The following is a 20,530-nucleotide window of genomic DNA, read 5'->3' as shown; positions in this document are numbered from 1 at the left end:
TGTGACATCAGAGTTCTATAAAGGAACCTTGGTTACAGACCAGTCCATATACAGAGCCGGACAGGGGCCCATATCAGCCAGGGACTCATTAGAGCCAATAGGGGGCCCAGTTTAATGCAAGGGATACAGGCCCCGCCTATAATAAGTTCCCAGCCCAGCGTTATAAGCATAGGGGCTGTTCCTGCTGAAGATTCCCATCTCAAACTACCCATCATGCTCTGTGAGAGCTCCCAGAGAAAGAAAGGGAACTCGTTAATTAGAGATAAAAGTCATAATTTTGTGTTTAAAATTAATAAACTATGAAGCATTCTTTCTGCCAGGCTGCCCACTACTAACATGGCGGCCATATCCCTTGAGGCGGATAGAGCTGAAGCTTTCAGCCAGCACCGGATGTCAACAAAACGCTGCCCGTAGTTAAGGTGGCCGCCTGCCCGCCTTCTTTCCTATGGGACTGAAGCTGAACTACGGAGAGCGCCAAGGGCCAATAATTAGCCAGAACTCCTCCTCTTCCAACGGCTCTTCCTCTCCACCCCGGCAGCGGTGCCCGGATGTTCCCGACTCCCTGTGCTGCTGCTGCTGATAGAGAAGCTGACGGATCTATAATGGCTGCCCCGTCCTGAGAGCAGAGAGAGACCGGACCTGCCCGTGGGGCGGCAGCTGCAGCCGGAGGGGGTAAGAGACCCTAGAGGAGCCCCCTCCCCTCTCATACCTTCCCTACCAGCCAGCCCGCTCTGCCCCCGCCCTCCCCTCCCCTGCCCTGGCTCTATAGGCTGGCTGCTCTGGGGCCCCCAAGCCTCCCCCCAATCACTACCCCTGCCTTCCCCCCCCCCATGTACCCCAGAACCTCCCCCCCCCTGTGCTTCCAGTTCCTGTATATGTACCCCCAGAACCTCCCCCCCCTGTGCTTCCAGTTCCTGTATATGTACCCCAGAACCTCCCCCCCCTGTGCTTCCAGTTCCTGTATATGTACCCCCCGAAGCCCCCTCCCTGTGCTTCCAGTTCCTGTATATGTACCCCCAGAACCTCCCCCCCCCCCTGTGCTTCCAGTTCCTGTATATGTACCCCCAGACCTCCCCCCCCCTCCCTGTGCTTCCAGTTCCTGTATATGTACCCCCAGAACCTCCCTCCCTGTGCTTCCAGTTCCTGTATATGTACCCCCAGAACCTCCTCCCCCTCCCTGTGCTTCCAGTTCCTGTATATGTACCCCAGAACCTCTCCCCCCCTGTGCTTCCATTCCTGTATATGTACCCCCAGAACCTCCCTCCCCCTCCCTGTGCTTCCAGTTCCTGTATATGTACCCCCGAACCTCCCTCCCCTGTCTTCCAGTTCCTGTATATGTACCCCCAGAACCCCCCCGCCCCTGTGCTTTCCAGTTCTGTATATGTACCCCCAGAACCTCCCCCCCTCCCTGTGCTTCCAGTTCCTGTATATGTACCCCCAAACCCCCCTCCCTGTGCTTCCAGTTCCTGTATATGTACCCCAGAACCTCCCCTCCCTGTGCTTCCAGTTCCTGTATATGTACCCCCAGAACCTCCCCCCCTCCCTGTGCTTCCAGTTCCTGTATATGTACCCCCAGAACCTTCCCCTCCCTGTGCTTCCAGTTCCTGTATATGTACCCCCAGAACCTTCCCTCCCCTGTGCTTCCAGTTCCTGTATATGTACCCCAGAACCTCCCCCCCTGTGCTTCCAGTTCCTGTATATGTACCCTCCCAGAACCTCCCTCCCCCTCCCTGTGCTTCAGTTCCTGTATATGTACCCCAGAACCTCCCCCCCTCCCTGTGCTTCCAGTTCCTGTATATGTACCCCGAACCTCCCCCTCCTGTGCTTCATTCCTGTATATTACCCCAGACCTCCCCTCCTGTGCTTCCAGTTCCTGTATATGTACCCCCAGAACTCCCTCCCCCTCCCTGTGCTTCCAGTTCCTGTATATGTACCCCAGAACCTCCCCCCCCCTGTGCTTCCAGTTCCCTGTATTGTACCCCCAGAACCTCCCCCCTCCCTGTGCTTCCAGTTCCTGTATATGTACCCCCAGAACCTCCCTCCCCCTCCCTGTGCTTCCAGTTCCTGTATATGTACCCCAGAACCCCCCCCTCCCTGTACTTCCAGTTCCTGTATATGTACCCCCAGAACCCCCCTCCCTGTGCTTCCAGTTCTGTATATGTACCCCCAGAACCTCCCTCCCCTCCCTGTGCTTCCAGTTCTGTATATGTACCCCCAGAACCTCTCCCCCTCCCGTGCTTCAGTTCCTGTATATGTACCCCCAGAACCCCCCCTCCTGTGTTCCAGTTCCTGTATATGTACCCCCAGAACCCCCCCCTCCCTGTGCTTCCAGTTCCTGTATAATGTACCCCAGAACCTCCTCCCCTCCCTGTGCTTCCAGTTCCTGTATATGTACCCCAGAACCTCCGCCCCCCCTGTGCTTCCAGTTCCTGTATATGTACCCCCAGAACCTCCCCCCCCCCTGTGCTTCCAGTTCCTGTATATGTACCCCAGAACCTCCCCCCCTGTGCTTCCAGTTCCTGTATATGTACCCCAGAACCTCCCCCCCCTGTGCTTCCAGTTCCTGTATATGTACCCCCAGAACCCCCCCCCTGTGCTTTCGGCAGTTCCTGTATATGTACCCCCAGAAACCTCCCCCCTGTGCTTCCAGTTCCTGTATATGTACCCCCAGAACCCCCCCCACTGTGCTTCCAGTTCCTGTATATGTACCCCAGAACCTCCCCCCCTGTGCTTCCCAGTTCCTGTATATGTACCCCCAGAACCTCCCCCCCCTGTGCTTCCAGTTCCTGTATATGTACCCCAGAACCTCCCCCCTGTGCTTCCAGTTCCTGTATATTCCCCAGAATCCCCCCCCTGTGCTTTCCAGTTCCTGTATATGTACCCCCAGAACCCCCCCCCCGTGCTTCAGTTCCTGTATATGTACCCCAGACCTCCCCCCCTGTGCTTCCAGTTCTGTATATGTACCCCCAGAACCTCCCCCCCTGTGCTTCCAGTTCCTGTATATGTACCCCCAGAACCCCCCCCTTTGCTTCCAGTTCTGTATATGTACCCCCAGAAACCCCCCTCCCTGTGCTTCCAGTTCCTGTATAGACCCCAGAACCCCCCCCCTGTGCTTCCAGTTCCTGTATATGTACCCCCAGAACCCCCCCCTTTGCTTCCAGTTCCTGTATATGTACCCCCAAACCCCCCCTCCCTGTGCTTCCAGTTCCTGTATATGTACCCCCAGAACCTCCCCCCCCTGTGCTTCCAGTTCCTGTATATGTACCCCCAGAACCCCCCCCCTTTGCTTCCAGTTCCTGTATATGTACCCCCAGAACCCCCCTCCCTGTGCTTCCAGTTCCTGTATATGTACCCCCAGAACCTCCCCCCCCTCCTGTGCTTCCGTTCCTGTATATGTACCCCCAGAACCTCCCCCCCCCCGTGCTTCCAGTTCCTGTATATGTACCCCAGAACCTCCCCCCCTGTGCTTCCAGTTCCTGTATATGTACCCCAGAACCCCTCCCTGTGCTTCCAGTTCCTGTATATGTACCCCAGAACCTCCCCCCCCTGTGCTTCCAGTTCCTGTATATGTACCCCCAGAACCTCCCCCCTGTGCTTCCAGTTCCTGTATATGTACCCCCAGAACCCCCCCCCCTCTTGTGCTTCCAGTTCCTGTATATGTACCCCCAGAACCCCCCCTTTGCTTCCAGTTTCCTGTATATGTACCCCCAGAACCCCCCCTCCCTGCTTCCAGTTCCTGTATATGTACCCCAGAACCTCCCCCCCCTGTGTTTCCAGTTCCTGTATACGTACCCCCAGAACCCCCCCCCTGTGCTTCCAGTTCCTGTATATGTACCCCAGAACCCCCCCTCCCTGTGCTTCCAGTTCCTGTATATGTACCCCCAGAACTCCCCCCCTGTGCTTCCAGTTCCGTGTATATGTACCCCCAGAACCTCCCCCCCTGTGCTTCCAGTTCCTGTATATGTACCCCCAGAACCTCCCCCCCCTGTGCTTCCAGTTCCTGTATATGTACCCAGAACCTCCCCCCCTCCCTGTGCTTCCAGTTCCTGTATATGTACCCCCAGAACCTCCCCCCCTGGTGTTCTAGTTCCTGTATATGTACCCCCAGACCTCCCCCCTGTTGCTTCCAGTTCCTGTATGTGTACCCCCAGACTCCCCCTGTGCTTCCAGTTCCTGTATATGTACCCCCAGAACCCCCCCCCTGTGCTTCCAGTTCCTGTATATGTACCCCCAGAACCTCCCCCCTCCTGTGCTTCCAGTTCCTGTATTGTACCCCAGAACCTCCTCCCCCCCCTGTGCTTCCAGTTCCTGTATATGTACCCCAGAACCTCCCCCCCTGTGCTTCCTGTTCTGTATATGTACCCCCAGAACCTCCCCCCCCGTGCTTCCAGTTCCTGTATATGTACCCCAGACCCCCCTGTGCTTCCAGTTCCTGTATATGTACCCCAGAACCCCCCCCCCTGTGCTTCCAGTTCCTGTATATGTACCCCCAGAACCTCCCCCCTCCCTGTGCTTCCAGTTCCTGTATATGTACCCCCAGAACCTCCCCCCCCCTGTACTTCCAGTCTGTATATGTACCCCAGAACCTCCCCCCCTCCCTGTGCTTCCAGTTCCTGTATATGTACCCCCAAACTCCCCTGTGCTTCTAGTTCCTGTATATGTACCCCCAGAACCTCCCCCCCTGTGCTTCCAGTTCCTGTATGTGTACCCCCAGAACCTCCCCCCTGTGCTTCCAGTTCCTGTATATGTACCCCCAGAACCCCCCCTCTGTGCTTCCAGTTCCTGTATATGTACCCCCAGGACCTCCCCCCTCCCTGTGCTTCCAGTTCCTGTATATGTACCCCCAGAACCTTCCCCCCCCCTTGCTCAGTTCCTGTATATGTACCCCCAGAACCTCCCCCCCTGTGCTTCCAGTTCCTGTATATGCTACCCCAGAACCTTCCCCCCCCCCCTGTGCTTCCAGTTCCTGTATATGTACCCCCAGACCCCCCTGTGCTTCCAGTTCCTGTATATGTACCCCCAGAAACCCCCCCCCCTGTGCTTCCAGTTCCTGTATATGTACCCCAGAACCTCCCCCCTCCCTGTGCTTCCAGTTCCTGTATATGTAACCCCAGAACCTCCCCACCCCTGTACTTCCAGTTCCTGTATATGTACCCCCAGAACCTCCCCCCCTGTGCTTCCAGTTCCTGTATATGTACCCCAGAACCTCCCCCCCTCCCTGTGCTTCCAGTTCCTGTATATGTACCCCCAGAACCTCCCCCCCACTGTACTTCCAGTTCCTGTATATGTACCCCCGGACCTCCCCTCCCCCTCCCTGTGCTTCCAGTTCCTGTATATGTACCCCCAGAACCTCCCTCCCCCCCTGTGCTTCCAGTTCTCTGTATATGTACCCCCAGAACCTCCCCCCCTGTGCTTCCAGTTCCTGTATATGTACCACCCCAGAACCCCCCCTCCCTGTGCTTCCAGTTCCTGTATATGTACCCCCCAGAACCTCCCTCCCCCTCCCTGTGCTTCCAGTTCCTGTATATGTACCCCCAGAACCTCCCTCCCCTCCCTGTGCTTCCAGTTCCTGTATATGTACCCCCAGAACCTCCCTCCCCCTCCTGTGCTTCCAGTTCCTGTATATGTTACCCCAGAACCTCCCTCCCCCTCCCTGTGCTTCCAGTTCCTGTAATATGTACCCCCAGAACCCCCCCCCTCCCTGTGCTTCCAGTTCCTGTATATGTACCCCAGAAACCTCCCTCCCCCTCCCTGTGCTTCCAGTTCCTGTATATGTACCCCCAGAACCTCCCTCCCCCTCCCTGTGCTTCCAGTTCCTGTATATGTACCCCCAGAACCTCCCTCCCTGTGCTTCCAGTTCCTGTATATGTACCCCCAGAACCTCCCCCCCCTGTGCTTCCAGTTCCTGTATATGTACCCCCAGAAACCTTCTCCCCCCTGTGCTTCCAGTTCCTGTATATGTACCCCCAGAACCTCCCCCCCCGTGCTTCCAGTTCCTGTATATGTACCACCCAGAACCTCCCCCCCCTGTGCTTCCAGTTCCTGTATATGTACCCCCAGAACCTCCCCCCCTGTGCTTCCAGTTCCTGTATATGTACCCCCAGAACCTTCCTCCCCCCTGTTGCTTCCAGTTCCTGTATATGTACCCCAGAACCTCCCCCCCCCCGTGCTTCCAGTTCCTGTATATGTACCCACAGAACCTCTCTCCCCCCTGTGCTTCCAGTTCCTGTATTCCCCAGAACCTCCCCCCCCTGTGCTTCCCAGTTCCTTTATATGTACCCCCCAGAACCTCTCTCCCCCCTGTGCTTCCAGTTCCTGTATATGTACCCCCAGAACCTTCCCCCCCCTGTGCTTCCAGTTCCTGTATATGTACCCCCAGAACCTTCCCCCCCCTGTGCTTCCAGTTCCTGTATATGTTACCCCCAGAACCTCTCTCCCCTGTGCTTCCAGTTCCTGTATATGTACCCCCAGAACCCCCTCCCCTGGCTGTACTTCCAGTTCCTGTAAATGTACCCCAGAACCTCTCCCCCCCCCTGTGCTTCCAGTTCCTGTATATGTACCCCCAGAACCTCCCCCCCCTGTGCTTTCCAGTTCCTGTATATGTACCCAGAACCTCCCCCCCCCCTGTGCTTCCAGTTCCTGTATATGTACCCCCAGAACCTCCCCCCCCTGTGCTTCCAGTTCCTGTATATGTACCCCCAGAACCTCCCTCCCCCTCCGTGTGCTTCCAGCTCCTGTATATGTACCCCAGAAGCCCCCTCCCTGTGCTTCCAGTTCCTGTATATGTACCCCCAGAACCCCCCCCTGTGCTTCCAGTTCCTGTATATGTACCCCCAGAATCTCCCCCCCTCCCTGTGCTTCCAGTTCCTGGATATGTACCCCCAGAATCTCCCCCCTCCCTGTGCTTCCAGTTCTGGATATGTACCCCAGAACCCCCCCCCCTGTGCTTCCAGCTCCTGTATATGTACCCCCAGAATCTCCCCCCCTCCCTGTGCTTCCAGCTCCTGTATATGTACCCCCAGAACCTCCCCCCCGTGCTTCCAGTTCCTGTATATGTACCCCCAGAACCTCCCCCCCGTGCTTCTTAGTTCCTGTATATGTACCCCCAGAACCCCCCTCCCTGTGCTTCCAGTTCCTGTATAAGTACCCCCAGAACCCCCCTCCCTGTGCTTCCAGTTCCTGTATATGTACCCCCAGAACCTCCCCCCCCCTGTGCTTCCAGTTCCTGTATATGTACCCCCAGAACCTCCCCCCTGTGCTTCCAGTTCCTGTATATGTACCCCCAGAACCTCCCCCCCCCTGTGCTTCCAGTTCCTGTATATGTACCCCAGAACCTCCCCCCCTCCCTGTGCTTTCAGTTCCTGTATATGTACCCCCAGAACCTCCCCCCCCCCCTGTGCTTCCAGTTCCTGTATATGTACCCCCAGAACCTCCCCCCCTCCCCGTGCTTCCAGTTCCTGTATATGTACCCCCAGAACCCCCCCTCCCTGTGCTTCCAGTTCCTGTATATGTTCCCCCAGAACCCCCCCTCCCTGTGCTTCCAGTTCCTGTATATGTACCCCCAGAACCCCCCCTCCCTGTGCTTCCAGTTCCTGTATATGTTCCCCAGAACCCCCCCTCCCTGTGCTTCCAGTTCCTGTATATGTACCCCCAGAACCCCCCCTTCCTGTGCTTCCAGTTCCTGTTTATGTACCCCCAGAACCTCCCCCCCTGTGCTTCCAGTTCCTGTATATGTACCCCCTGAACCTCCCCCCCCTGTGCTTCCAGTTCCTGTATATGTACCCCCAGAACCTCCCTCCCCCTCCGTGTGCTTCCAGCTCCTGTATATGTACCCCCAGAAGCCCCCCTCCCTGTGCTTCCAGTTCCTGTATATGTACCCCCAGAACCCCCCCCTGTGCTTCCAGTTCCTGTATATGTACCCCCAGAACCCCCCTCCCTGTGCTTCCAGTTCCTGTATATGTATCCCCAGAACCTCCCCCCCTGTGCTTCCAGTTCCTGTATATGTACCCCCAGAACCTCCCCCCCCCTGTGCTTCCAGTTCCTGTATATGTACCCCCAGAACCTCCCCCCCTCCCTGTGCTTTCAGTTCCTGTATATGTACCCCCAGAACCTCCCCCCCCCTGTGCTTCCAGTTCCTGTATATGTACCCCCAGAACCTCCCCCCCTCCCTGTGCTTTCAGTTCCTGTATATGTACCCCCAGAACCTCCCCCCCTCCCTGTGCTTTCAGTTCCTGTATATGTACCCCCAGAACCTCCCCCCCCTGTGCTTCCAGTTCCTGTATATGTACCCCCAGAACCTCCCCCCCCCTGTGCTTCCAGTTCCTGTATATGTACCCCCCAGAACCTCCCCCCCTCCCTGTGCTTTCAGTTCCTGTATATGTACCCCAGAACCTCCCCCCCCCTGTGCTTCCAGTTCCTGTATATGTACCCCCAGAACCTCCCCCCCTCCCCGTGCTTCCAGTTCCTGTATATGTACCCCCAGAACCCCCCTCCCTGTGCTTCCAGTTCCTGTATATGTACCCCCAGAACCCCCCTCCCTGTGCTTCCAGTTCCTGTATATGTACCCCCAGAACCCCCCCCTTCCTGTGCTTCCAGTTCCTGTTTATGTACCCCCAGAACCTCCCCCCCCTGTGCTTCCAGTTCCTGTATATGTACCCCCTGAACCTCCCCCCCCTGTGCTTCCAGTTCCTGTATATGTACCCCCAGACCCCCCCTGTGCTTCCAGTTCCTGTATATGTACCCCCAGAACCTCCCCCCCTTGAATGTGCTTCCAGTTCCTGTATATGTACCCCCAGAACTCCCCCCCCCTGTGCTTCCAGTTCCTGTATATGTACCCCCAGACCTCCCCCCCTCCCTGTGCTTTCAGTTCCTGTATATGTACCCCCAGAACCTCCCCCCCCTGTGCTTCCAGTTCCTGTATATGTACCCCAGAACCTCCCCCCCCTGTGCTTCAGTTCCTGTATATGTACCCCCAGAACCTCCCCCCCCCCTGTGCTTTCAGTTCCTGATATGTACCCCAGAACTCCCCCCCCTGTGCTTCATTCCTGTATATGTACCCCAGAACCTCCCCCCCCCGTGCTTCCAGTTCCTGGTATATGTACCCCCAGAACCTCCCCCCCCCCACCGTGCTTCCAGTTCCTGTATATGTACACCCCCGGCCAGAACCTCCCCCCCCCCCGTTGCTTCCAGTTCCTGTATATGTACCCCCAGAAACCTCCCCCCCCCCCTGTGCTTCCAGTTCCTGTATATGTACCCCCAGAACCCCCCTCCCTGTGCTTCCAATTCCTGTATATGTTCCCCCAGAACCCCCCCTCCCTGTGCTTCCAGTTCCTGTATATGTACCCCCAGAACCCCCCCTTCCTGTGCTTCCAGTTCCTGTTATGTACCCCCAGAACCTCCCCCCCCCTGTGCTTCCAGTTCCTGTATATGTACCCCAGAACCTCCCTCCCCCTCCGTGTGCTTCCAGCTCCTGTATATGTACCCCCAGAAGCCCCCCTCCCTGTGCTTCCAGTTCCTGTATATGTACCCCCAGAACCTCCCTCCCCCTCCGTGTGCTTCCAGCTCCTGTATATGTACCCCCAGAAGCCCCCCTCCGTGTGCTTCCAGCTCCTGTATATGTACCCCCAGAAGCCCCCCTCCCTGTGCTTCCAGCTCCTGTATATGTACCCCCAGAACCTCCCTCCCCCTCCGTGTGCTTCCAGTTCCTGTATATGTACCCCCAGAACCCCCCCTGTGCTTCCAGCTCCTGTATATGTACCCCCAGAAGCCCCCCTCCCTGTGCTTCCAGTTCCTGTATATGTACCCCCAGAACCCCCCCCCCTGTGCTTCCAGTTCCTGTATATGTACCCCCAGAAGCCCCCCTCCCTGTGCTTCCAGTTCCTGTATATGTACCCCCAGAACCCCCCCCCTGTGCTTCCAGTTCCTGTATATGTACCCCCAGAACCCCCCCCCTGTGCTTCCAGTTCCTGTATATGTACCCCCAGAACCCCCCCTCCCTGTGCTTCCAGTTCCTGTATATGTACCCCCAGAACCTTCCCCCCCCCGTGCTTCCAGTTCCTGTATATGTACCCCCAGAACCTCCCCCCCCCCGTGCTTCCAGTTCCTGTATATGTTACCCCCAGAACCTCCCCCCCTGTGCTTCCAGTTCCTGTATATGTACCCCCCGAAACCTCCCCCCTGTGCTTCCAGTTCCTGTATATGTACCCCCAGAACCTCCCCCCCTCCCTGTGCTTCCAGTTCCTGTATATGTACCCCCAGAACCTCCCCCCCTTCCCTGGGGTCGCCAGACTCTTTATTCCCCATTATTCCCTGTCCCTCTGTACTTCCTGTCCCACTTCCTGTTACCCCCAAACCTACCCCATCCTCTGCACATGTCATAGGGGCTCTGTATCCCCCACAAACTTTCTGCCCCCCATATACACACCCCTGCATAGGGCTTTCAAACCTGTCCCTCCCCTAGTATTGGCCCTACCATCTGGGCCCCTGTACCAACCCAACCCCAAATCTACCCCCTCCCCATATTAACCCCTCCCCACCCTGGACCCCCAAAACCTGCCCTTCCCCACTATTATCCTCAGTCTGGGCCTGTGTACCCCCAATCTTGTTTCCCCTAAACATATATGGCTTAGTAACCCCACCCCTATCCTGCCCAGCCCCCCCTCCCCCAATCATTTTTCAGATAGGCCCCTGTACCTCACAGGACCCCCCCCCCCCCCCCCCCACCTTCCTCTTGATTTGTGCCATTCTGGGCCCTATGTCTCTGTATGTGCCAGCTCTGTGCCAGCTCTGTGCCAGCTCTCTGTAATCTTCACCAAAAGTGAGAGAAGGGAGGTCTCTTTTCCTCTGTTTCAGGGCAGTTCGGCTGGGGGGGGGGGGGGCGGAGTCTGTATGGCCCCAGTCTGCTTTGGGGTTCCACACACGTTGCTGTATGACATAATTTTAATATAATCTGCCCCCCAACATGTATGAGAGATAATAGGCTCCCTATATGTACTAAGTGGGGCAGCGCTGCTCTCTCTGATACATAGGCATTAAACTGAGATGTAGGTGAGACTGTCAGGGAATATAGAGACCTCTCCCTCTCCCAGTCCCTTCTCAGCTCTGAATGAGTTAACTTGCTGCACTGTCATTAACTTCAGCCATTTAGCAGCAGTCCTGCCCTGCTTTATGGCTGAGATTCTAGCTATCTGTATAACAGAGCATTCTGTCACAGTGGCACAGATCCTATCCCCCCATTGTAAGCAGCAGTCCTGCCCTGCTTTATGGCTGAGATTCTAGCTATCTGTATAACAGAGCATTCTGTCACAGTGGCACAGATCCTATCTGATCCCTCCATTGTAAGCAGCAGTCCTGCCCTGCTTTATGGCTGAGATTCTAGCTATCTGTATAACAGAGCATTCTGTCACAGTGGCACAGATCCTATCTGATCCCCCCCATTGTAAGCAGCAGTCCTGCCCTGCTTTATGGCTGAGATTCTAGCTATCTGTATAACAGAGCATTCTGTCACAGTGGCACAGATCCTATCTGATCCCCCCATTGTAAGCAGCAGTCCTGCCCTGCTTTATGGCTGAGATTCTAGCTATCTGTATAACAGAGCATTCTGTCACAGTGGCACAGATCCTATCTGATCCCCCCATTGTAAGCAGCAGTCCTGCCCTGCTTTATGGCTGAGATTCTAGCTATCTGTATAACAGAGCATTCTGTCACAGTGGCACAGATCCTATCTGATCCCCCATTGTAAGCAGCAGTCCTGCCCTGCTTTATGGCTGAGATTCTAGCTATCTGTATAACAGAGCATTCTGTCACAGTGGCACAGATCCTATCTGATCCCCCCATTGTAAGCAGCAGTCCTGCCCTGCTTTATGGCTGAGATTCTAGCTATCTGTATAACAGAGCATTCTGTCACAGTGGCACAGATCCTATCTGATCCCCCCCATTGTAAGCAGCATTCCTGCCCTGCTTTATGGCTGAGATTCTAGCTATCTGTATAACAGAGCATTCTGTCACAGTGGCACAGATCCTATCTGATCCCCCCATTGTAAGCAGCAGTCCTGCCCTGCTTTATGGCTGAGATTCTAGCTATCTGTATAACAGAGCATTCTGTCACAGTGGCACAGATCCTATCTGATCCCCCCATTGTAAGCAGCAGTCCTGCCCTGTATGGATATAGGTGGAATACAGCTCCCAGAGTGCTCAGCTGCTTTTTCCAGCCAATTGGAGTTCATGTTCTGCCCCCGTCTGTGCGGGAGCCCGGGGCCAGCTGGCTGTAGCATTGGGAGAGCTCTGCGGGAGCAGCTTGGATACAGATGTGTGTAGTTCTGTGCCAGCAGTTTCAGGCGAGGGATTGGATCAGAGGAACAGAATCTGTGTGGTCCAGTGGTTTCTTATTCGTAATTATAACCTAAGGTTGGGGCATGAGGTACAGAGAGATTCCGGCAGCTAGGGAGCCCAATGTACGGTCTTTTCCTGTACAGACCGTTCCTAGTTTACCACAGTCCTGGTTTCCATGAATCTGTGACCCTAGCGATCACATTGGGGTTTAAAGGTCAGACTAGAGCTACAGGACATGGCTACCTGCCTGCTTTTCCAGCCCAGTTTATTGTGTGCCCAGAACATTCCCTCTCTGTATATTTGTATTTATACATATGGGTAGGGGGTGCCATAGTGTTTCCCTTAGACAGTACAGTATGGGGGTACAGCTTATTGTGTGCCCAGAACATTCCTTCTCTGTATATTTGTATTTATACATATGGGTAGGAGGTGCCATAGTGTTTCCCTTAGACAGTACAGTATGGGGGTACAGCTTATTGTGTGCCCAGAACATTCCTTCTCTGTATATTTGTATTTATACATATGGGTAGGGGGTGCCATAGTGTTTCCCTTAGACAGTACAGTATGGGGGTACAGCTTATTGTGTGCCCAGAACATTCCTTCTCTGTATATTTGTATTTATACATATGGGTAGGGGGTGCCATAGTGTTTCCCTTAGACAGTACAGTATGGGGGTACAGCTTATTGTGTGCCCAGAACATTCCCTCTCTGTATATTTGTATTTATACATATGGGTAGGAGGTGCCATAGTGTTTCCCTTAGACAGTACAGTATGGGGGTACAGCTTATTGTGTGCCCAGAACATTCCTTCTCTGTATATTTGTATTTATACATATGGGTAGGGGGTGCCATAGTGTTTCCCTTAGACAGTACAGTATGGGGGTACAGCTTATTGTGTGCCCAGAACATTCCCTCTCTGTATATTTGTATTTATACATATGGGTAGGGGGTGCCATAGTGTTTCCCTTAGACAGTACAGTATGGGGGTACAGCTTATTGTGTGCCCAGAACATTCCTTCTCTGTATATTTGTATTTATACATATGGGTCGGAGCTGCCATATATAACGTGTCTCTGTTTCTTTCTGTAGGTTCCCATTGGGCTGGGAGATACCATTGGCACGGCGGGGGGGGGTTGAACTGGGGACATGGCCCATATGAAGCGGAGCCGGGAGCAGGCTTGGCCGGAGGAGAATGGGGACCGGGAGCACGGGCTGTACAGTTTGCACCGTATGTTTGACATTGTGGGGACTCACCTGACGCACAGGGACGTGCGGGTTCTCTCCTTCCTGTTTGTGGATGTTATTGATGACTATGAGAGGGGAATGATTCGCAGTGGGCGGGACTTCTTGTTGGCTTTGGAGAGGCAGGGCCGCTGCGACGAGACCAACTTCCGACAGGTCCTTCAGCTCCTGCGGATCATCACGCGGCACGACCTGCTGCCCTACGTCACGCTGAAACGCAGGAGGGCGGGTGAGTGGCACCCTGGGATCCACTGCTAGGAGCTGCCATATTGGTTCCCTGGCAGTAACTGGCGAGGCTCGTTATACAGTGACCAACAACTCCGCGCTGCCCCTCTGTTCCGCAGGAAATTGGGCACGATTGGCCCATCTGTCTGAAAGCTGCCCATACACATACAGATATTGTGTCAGATGCAGCCATTTGTCGGGCAGATGTCACGGTGCCGGGGATAGGGGTCGGGCAGATGTCACGGTGCCGGGGATAGGGGTCGGGCAGATGTCACGGTGCCGGGGATAGGGGTCGGGCAGATGTCACGGTGCCGGGGATAGGGGTCGGGCAGATGTCACGGTGCCGGGGATAGGGGTCGGGCAGATGTCACGGTGCCGGGGATAGGGGTCGGGCAGATGTCACGGTGCCGGGGATAGGGGTCGGGCAGATGTCACGGTGCCGGGGATAGGGGTCGGGCAGATGTCACGGTGCCGGGGATAGGGGTCGGGCAGATGTCACGGTGCCGGGGATAGGGGTCGGGCAGATGTCACGGTGCCGGGGATAGGGGTCGGGCAGATGTCACGGTGCCGGGGATAGGGGTCGGGCAGATGTCACGGTGCCGGGGATAGGGGTCGGGCAGATGTCACGGTGCCGGGGATAGGGGTCGGGCAGATGTCACGGTGCCGGGGATAGGGGTCGGGCAGATGTCACGGTGCCGGGGATAGGGGTCGGGCAGATGTCACGGTGCCGGGGATATGGGTCGGGCAGATGTCACGTCGGGATGGTCGGCAGGTCCGCCGGGGATAGGGGTCGGGCAGATGTCACGGTGCCGGGGATATGGGTCGGGCAGATGTCACGGTGCCGGGGATAGGGGTCGGGCAGATGTCACGGTGCCGGGGATATCAGCCTTTGTAGAACAAGATGGCAGTAGCACAACCCTTCCAGCTGATGGCTCCCTAAATGGGTATCCGTCCAAATGTGTGTGTGCCAACCGGATGGTCATAACAAGGATCTGTCAGTCTGCTGGTACATGGGGCGGGCCAGTCCATTCCTCCTGTAGGCTGATTGGTTGGATAGGGGCCTGGATACCAGCCAATCACACTCCTTAACTGGGGCTCCCTGGGCATCCCTACCCCACAAAGCAGAACAGTTGCATGATGGCCAGTTCCTTCCCTATAGAGGTAACTGGGGCGGTTACTATCCCAGAATGCTCTGTAGGGATCCCATAGAGGTAACTGGGTGGTTACTATCCCAGAATGCTCTGTAGGGATCCCATAGAGGTTACTGGGGCGGTTACTTTCCCAGAATGCTCTGTAGAGATCCCATAGAGGTAACTGGGGTGGTTACTATCCCAGAATGCTCTGTAGAGGTCCCGTAGAGGTAACTGGGCTGGTTACTTTCCCAGAATGCTCTGTAGAGATCCCATAGGGGTAACTGGGGTGGTTACTATCCCAGAATGCTCTGTAGAGATCCCATAGAGGTAACTGGGACGGTTACTATCCCAGAATGCTCTGTAGAGATCCCATAGAGGTAACTGGGTGGTTACTATCCCAGAATGCTCTGTAGAGATCCCATAGAGGTAACTGGGTGGTTACTATCCCAGAATGCTCTGTAGAGATCCCATAGAGGTAACTGGGACGGTTACTATCCCAGAATGCTCTGTAGAGATCCCATAGAGGTAACTGGGGTGGTTACTTTCCCAGAATGCTCTGTAGAGATCCCATAGAGGTAACTGGGTGGTTACTATCCCAGAATGCTCTGTAGAGATCCCATAGAGGTAACTGGGTGGTTACTATCCCAGAATGCTCTGTAGAGATCCCATAGAGGTAACTGGGTGGTTACTATCCCAGAATGCTCTGTAGAGATCCCATAGAGGTAACTGGGTGGTTACTATCCCAGAATGCTCTGTAGGGATCCCATAGAGGTAACTGGGACGGTTACTATCCCAGAATGCTCTGTAGAGATCCCATAGAGGTAACTGGGGTGGTTACTTTCCCAGAATGCTCTGTAGAGATCCCATAGAGGTAACTGGGTGGTTACTATCCCTGAATGCTCTGTAGAGATCCCCTAGAGGTAACTGGGTGGTTACTATCCCAGAATGCTCTGTAGGGATCCCCTAGAGGTGACTGGGGTGGTTACTATCCCAGAATGCTCTGTAGGGATCCCATAGAGGTAACTGGGTGGTTACTATCCCAGAATGCTCTGTAGGGATCCCCTAGAGGTAACTGGGGTGGTTACTATCCCAGAATGCTCCGTAGAGATCCCATAGAGGTAACTGGGCTGGTTACTATCCCAGAATGCTCTGTAGGGATCCCATAGCGGTAACTGGGTGGTTACTATCCCAGAATGCTCTGTAGAGATCCCATAGAGGTAACTGGGCTGGTTACTATCCCAGAATGCTCTGTAGAGATCCCATAGAGGTAACTGGGTGGTTACTATCCCAGAATGCTCTGTAGAGATCCCATAGGGGTAACTGGGTGGTTACTATCCCAGAATGCTCTGTAGAGATCCCATAGAGGTAACTGGGCTGGTTACTATCCCAGAATGCTCTGTAGAGATCCCATAGGGGTAACTGGGTGGTTACCTTCCCAGAATGCTCTGTAGAGATCCCATAGGGGTAACTGGGTGGTTACCTTCCCAGAATGCTCTGTAGGGATCCCATAGGGGTGACTGGGTGGTTACCTTCCCAGAATGCTCTGTAGAGATCCCATAGGGGTGACTGGGGTGGTTACTATCCCAGAATGCTCTGTAGGGATCCCATAGGGGTAACTGGGTGGTTACTATCCCAGAATGCTCTGTAGGGATCCCATAGGGGTAACTGGGTGGTTACTATCCCAGAATGCTCTGTAGGGATCCCATAGGGGTAACTGGGGTGGTTACCTTCCCAGAATGCTCTGTAGAGATCCCATAGGGGTAACTGGGTGGTTACCTTCCCAGAATGCTTTGGAGCTTTAGAATGGGAGAGAGGCTCTATAGGTGGTAGTGGGTGGTCAGCTCAGTTGCCCCGAGGAGGAGGGGCCCGGGGCAAGTTCAGCAACAACCTGCACTCCCTGTTCTCACTGAAGGATTACACCCCCCTTATTCATAATGAGCAGCTACAGACTATTCCAGCCTACCCAGGATTTTAAAGGGTAAATAAACCCTCAAATCTGTCCATTAATTCTGAGAAATAATGAGACTTAGGCGGACTGGAGCTAAAAGAACTGGCCGTGGCTCTGCCATAGTAAGGCGCTTGCCCAGTACCATTCCCAATACATTCCCAGTACCGGTACTGAGACACCTTGGACCCGACCCATTCGCCTTTACTGGAACAGAACAGAGAAGTAAATGTGTATAGGCCCCAGCGTAGAGCAGCCAGTTATAGCGCCCCCAGGCCTGGTGTGGTGGTAGCACAACCCTCAAGTCCAGCCCTATGATTGGTGCATTATATTGGCTCTCCGTCCAATCAAATCAGCAGGAATGTAGATGTGACTGTTCATGTCTAACTGCCCGTGTGTCTCTCTCCCCTCAGTGTGTCCCGACCTGGTGGACAAATACCTGGAAGAGACGTCTATTCACTACGTGACGCCGCGGGGGCACAGCAGCACCGAGGCCGAGACCGACCACCCGCGTACGCCAGGTAACGGGAGCCAATCAGCATGCAGCATTTACAGGTCATCTGGTTACCATGGGTTACTAGACTTGTTTCTTATATTATATCACACGGCTGCTGTTGAGGGTGCCTGGGTTCTGCCTACTGGTTATGGAACTTTCCGTAGATTTAATTGCTCCCCCCCCCCCTTTTTTTTTGTTGTTCCCCCCCGGTTCAGCCATTGCCGCACATGGGCATATGTATTCCTGCTTTGTGTGGGGGGAAAATATGTCCTTTGTTGTCAGTGGGGCGGAGCTGTACAATATTCGTATTATTTTTCTAACCTTTCCTTTTTGTATTGCCCCCCCCCCAGCACCCCCTCACCACCCCGTCGTCTGCTCTTCCCCCTCCGGACCTCAGATCTGCACAAAGCGACCCGTCCGGGGCCGACCCCCGCTCAGCAGCCAACGGAAAAGAAGGAAGTCCGCCACCCCTGATCCCAAGGAAAAACAGACCTGTGGTAAGGATGGCAGCGCCCCCTAGGGGCTGAATGTTACAAAGATTCCCATTGGGGTTCAGCTTTTACAAGGGGGGTTGGTACCTTCCAGCTGATGGCACCCTTAAATGGCTATCACTCCATATGTATGTGTGTGCCAACCGGATGGTCATAACCAGGATCTGTCCATCCACTGGTACATGGGGCGGGCCAGTCCATTCCTCCTGTGGGCTGATTGGCCAATAGCCAGGCTTTTATCTGACCAATCACACTCCTTTACTGGGGCTTCCTGAGCATCTTCACCACATGTCCATAGCAGAACAGTTGCATGATGGCCAGTTCCTGGGGCGGTTACCATCCCAGAATGCTCTGTAGAGATCCCATAGGGGTAAATGGGGTGGTTACTATCCCAGAATGCTCTGTAGAGATCCCATAGAGGTAACTGGGCTGGTTACTATCCCAGAATGCTCTGTAGGGATCCCATAGAGGTAACTGGGCTGGTTACTATCCCAGAATGCTCTGTAGAGATCCCATAGGGGTAAATGGGGTGGTTACTATCCCAGAATGCTCTGTAGAGATCCCATAGAGGTAAATGGGGTGGTTACTATCCCAGAATGCTCTGTAGAGATCAGGGATTGGACTGTGCCATATTCCTATCCCCCCTGGTGCAGTGGTACATTCCAACGCCTGCTATAAAATGGCGGTAACGAGCCTATTTGTGACCCCCCCAGATATCCGGCTGCGAGTGCGCGCAGAGTACTGTCAGCACGAGACCGCCCTGCAGGGAAACGTCTTCTCCAACAAGCAGGACCCCCTGGAGCGCCAGTTCGAGCGCTTCAACCAGGCCAACACCATCCTGAAGTCCCGCGACCTGGGCTCCATCATCTGCGACATCAAGTTCTCCGAGCTCACCTACCTGGACGCCTTCTGGCGCGACTACATCAACGGCTCCTTACTGGAGGCCCTCAAGGGCGTCTTCATCACAGACTCGCTCAAGCAGGCCGTGGGCCACGAGGCCATCAAACTGCTGGTCAACGTGGACGAGGAAGACTACGAGGTGGGCCGGCAGAAACTGCTACGGAACTTAATGGTGCAGTCGTCTCTGTGAGGCCCGAGCACCCAATCATGAGGCTGCGTTTACTGCGCAGGGATAACCCCGCCCCCCCCTCTCTCTCTAACGCCACCGCCCACTGGGGGTTAACTTTGCTTAGTAAATGGTGCTCTTAACTATGAATTCACCCCTCCCCCCACCATTATTTTTGACTTTTTTTTTTTTTTTTTTTTTTGATAAATAACTAAAAAAGGAAAAAAAATACAAATCTATGAATATATGGAAGGGTTAGCACTGTGCTGCTTCCGAGCCCGCCAGGAGCCGCCGCCCACGCTGTTAATAGGCTCCGCCCACATTATTACGAGTATATATATTTATGTACAGATATATAGATATATATATATAGAGATCCATATGGAACCTTCTCACCAGAAATGGCAGTCCGGCTCTGTGTCCCGTCCCCCCCGGTCCCCCGATATAATGTTTCCCCCCGACATTCATTGTGTGACTTAGGAAGTTTTTTTTTTTTTTTTCTTTGTTGTGCGTAATTTATGAATAACGGACGATATCCGCGACGGTTCCGCCCCCCCAAAACAGCGGCCCTTACAAACACCCCCCCCCCCCCCCCCCAGTCACTTTAGGTTTTTGCGGCTTATGGTCACGTGACTCTTCCACGGGGAGAAAAAAAAAGAAAAAAGTTACGGAAACACGTAGGAGTGATAATGTTGCCTTAAGCCCCTCCCCCTCGGTCTGTTCGTATTTATCTCCGACCCGAAGAAAAGTTTACATTGGTCATTGTTTTTTTTTGTTCCACATATTGTAACGTTTACCTCAGTCCTTGGCCTAAAGGGGAAGTTCACCTGTAAAGTAACGAATACGATGTTCATTTTTTTTTATAGTTTTTGGAAAAAATTTTGGGGTCCCCGACCCCAGTCGCCCACAAAACGATCGCTCTTTGAGACTATTTTCCCTATTGTACTACTCTTTTTATTATTTTGGCCCTCCCCTATTCATCCGGCTGCCTGGTTGCTATGGTAAATTGCTCCTTAGTAACCAGAGAGCCCATTTCATAATTAAAAAAAAAAAAGGCTAATTAAATAAACCTAAAAAAAACAACTTTGAATGGAAATGAATTTAAAGGTAAACTAAAGCCGCGAGTTCAAACGACTTTTTTATTTTTTTAAAAATTCTGGAAAAAAATAGTTTTTTTTTACCCAAAAAATAGAAACAGAATTTTTTAAAAGTAAAAATACATTAGTTTGCTGTTTTTAAAGGGCTTAGTTTACCTTTAAATGACTTTATCGACCAATGGAGACGGGAAGTTAGTTTAAAGGTGAACTCAGCCCTTTAAAAACAGCGAAAATGGCATTTTTTCATGAATTTTTATTTATTTATCTGTATTTAAACAGGAAAAATCGATGTTTTTGACCCCAAAGTTGTAAATGATTTCTTTAAAATCAGCAACCGGACATATTTTTTATGAATTTTTATTTTTAAAAAATGTATTTTCATTTTTGGGGCCTAAAAAGTGATTTTTTTTTTTCTGATTAAAAACAGATAAAAATAATGAAAATCCATCAAAAATTCTATGATCGCTCGTGGTTTCTAAATGACTCCGCCCCCGTTGCTCATTGG

General features: G+C 53.6%; 1 protein-coding gene across 1 annotated transcript; it reads left to right on the top strand.

The window, feature by feature from the left end:
• The first annotated feature begins 465 nt into the window (after window positions 1-465).
• dedd (death effector domain containing) lies at window positions 466-19,982 on the top strand. Its single transcript, XM_031891451.1, has 5 exons — window positions 466-672; window positions 13,420-13,801; window positions 17,289-17,396; window positions 17,722-17,868; window positions 18,576-19,982. Exons 2-5 carry the CDS (start codon window positions 13,477-13,479, stop codon window positions 18,950-18,952), a joined length of 957 nt encoding a protein of 318 aa, XP_031747311.1. The 5' UTR covers window positions 466-672; window positions 13,420-13,476; the 3' UTR covers window positions 18,953-19,982.
• Window positions 19,983-20,530: the final 548 nt, after the last annotated feature.

Source organism: Xenopus tropicalis, chromosome 8, assembly GCF_000004195.4.
Source record: "Xenopus tropicalis strain Nigerian chromosome 8, UCB_Xtro_10.0, whole genome shotgun sequence".
Taxonomy (NCBI): domain Eukaryota; kingdom Metazoa; phylum Chordata; class Amphibia; order Anura; family Pipidae; genus Xenopus; species Xenopus tropicalis.
The sequence above is the reverse complement of the archived record's forward strand: the minus strand, read 5'-3'. Positions and strand labels throughout refer to the sequence as shown.

Bases quoted from the DNA above. Each gene is read 5' to 3' on its own strand.
- dedd (XM_031891451.1), top strand. From the start codon at position 13,477: ATGGCCCATATGAAGCGGAGCCGGGAGCAGGCTTGGCCGGAGGAGAAT. The intron at 13,802-17,288 runs GTGAGTGGCACC...CTCTCCCCTCAG, and splicing joins GCTGAAACGCAGGAGGGCGG to TGTGTCCCGACCTGGTGGAC. The intron at 17,869-18,575 runs GTAAGGATGGCA...TGACCCCCCCAG, and splicing joins CAAGGAAAAACAGACCTGTG to ATATCCGGCTGCGAGTGCGC.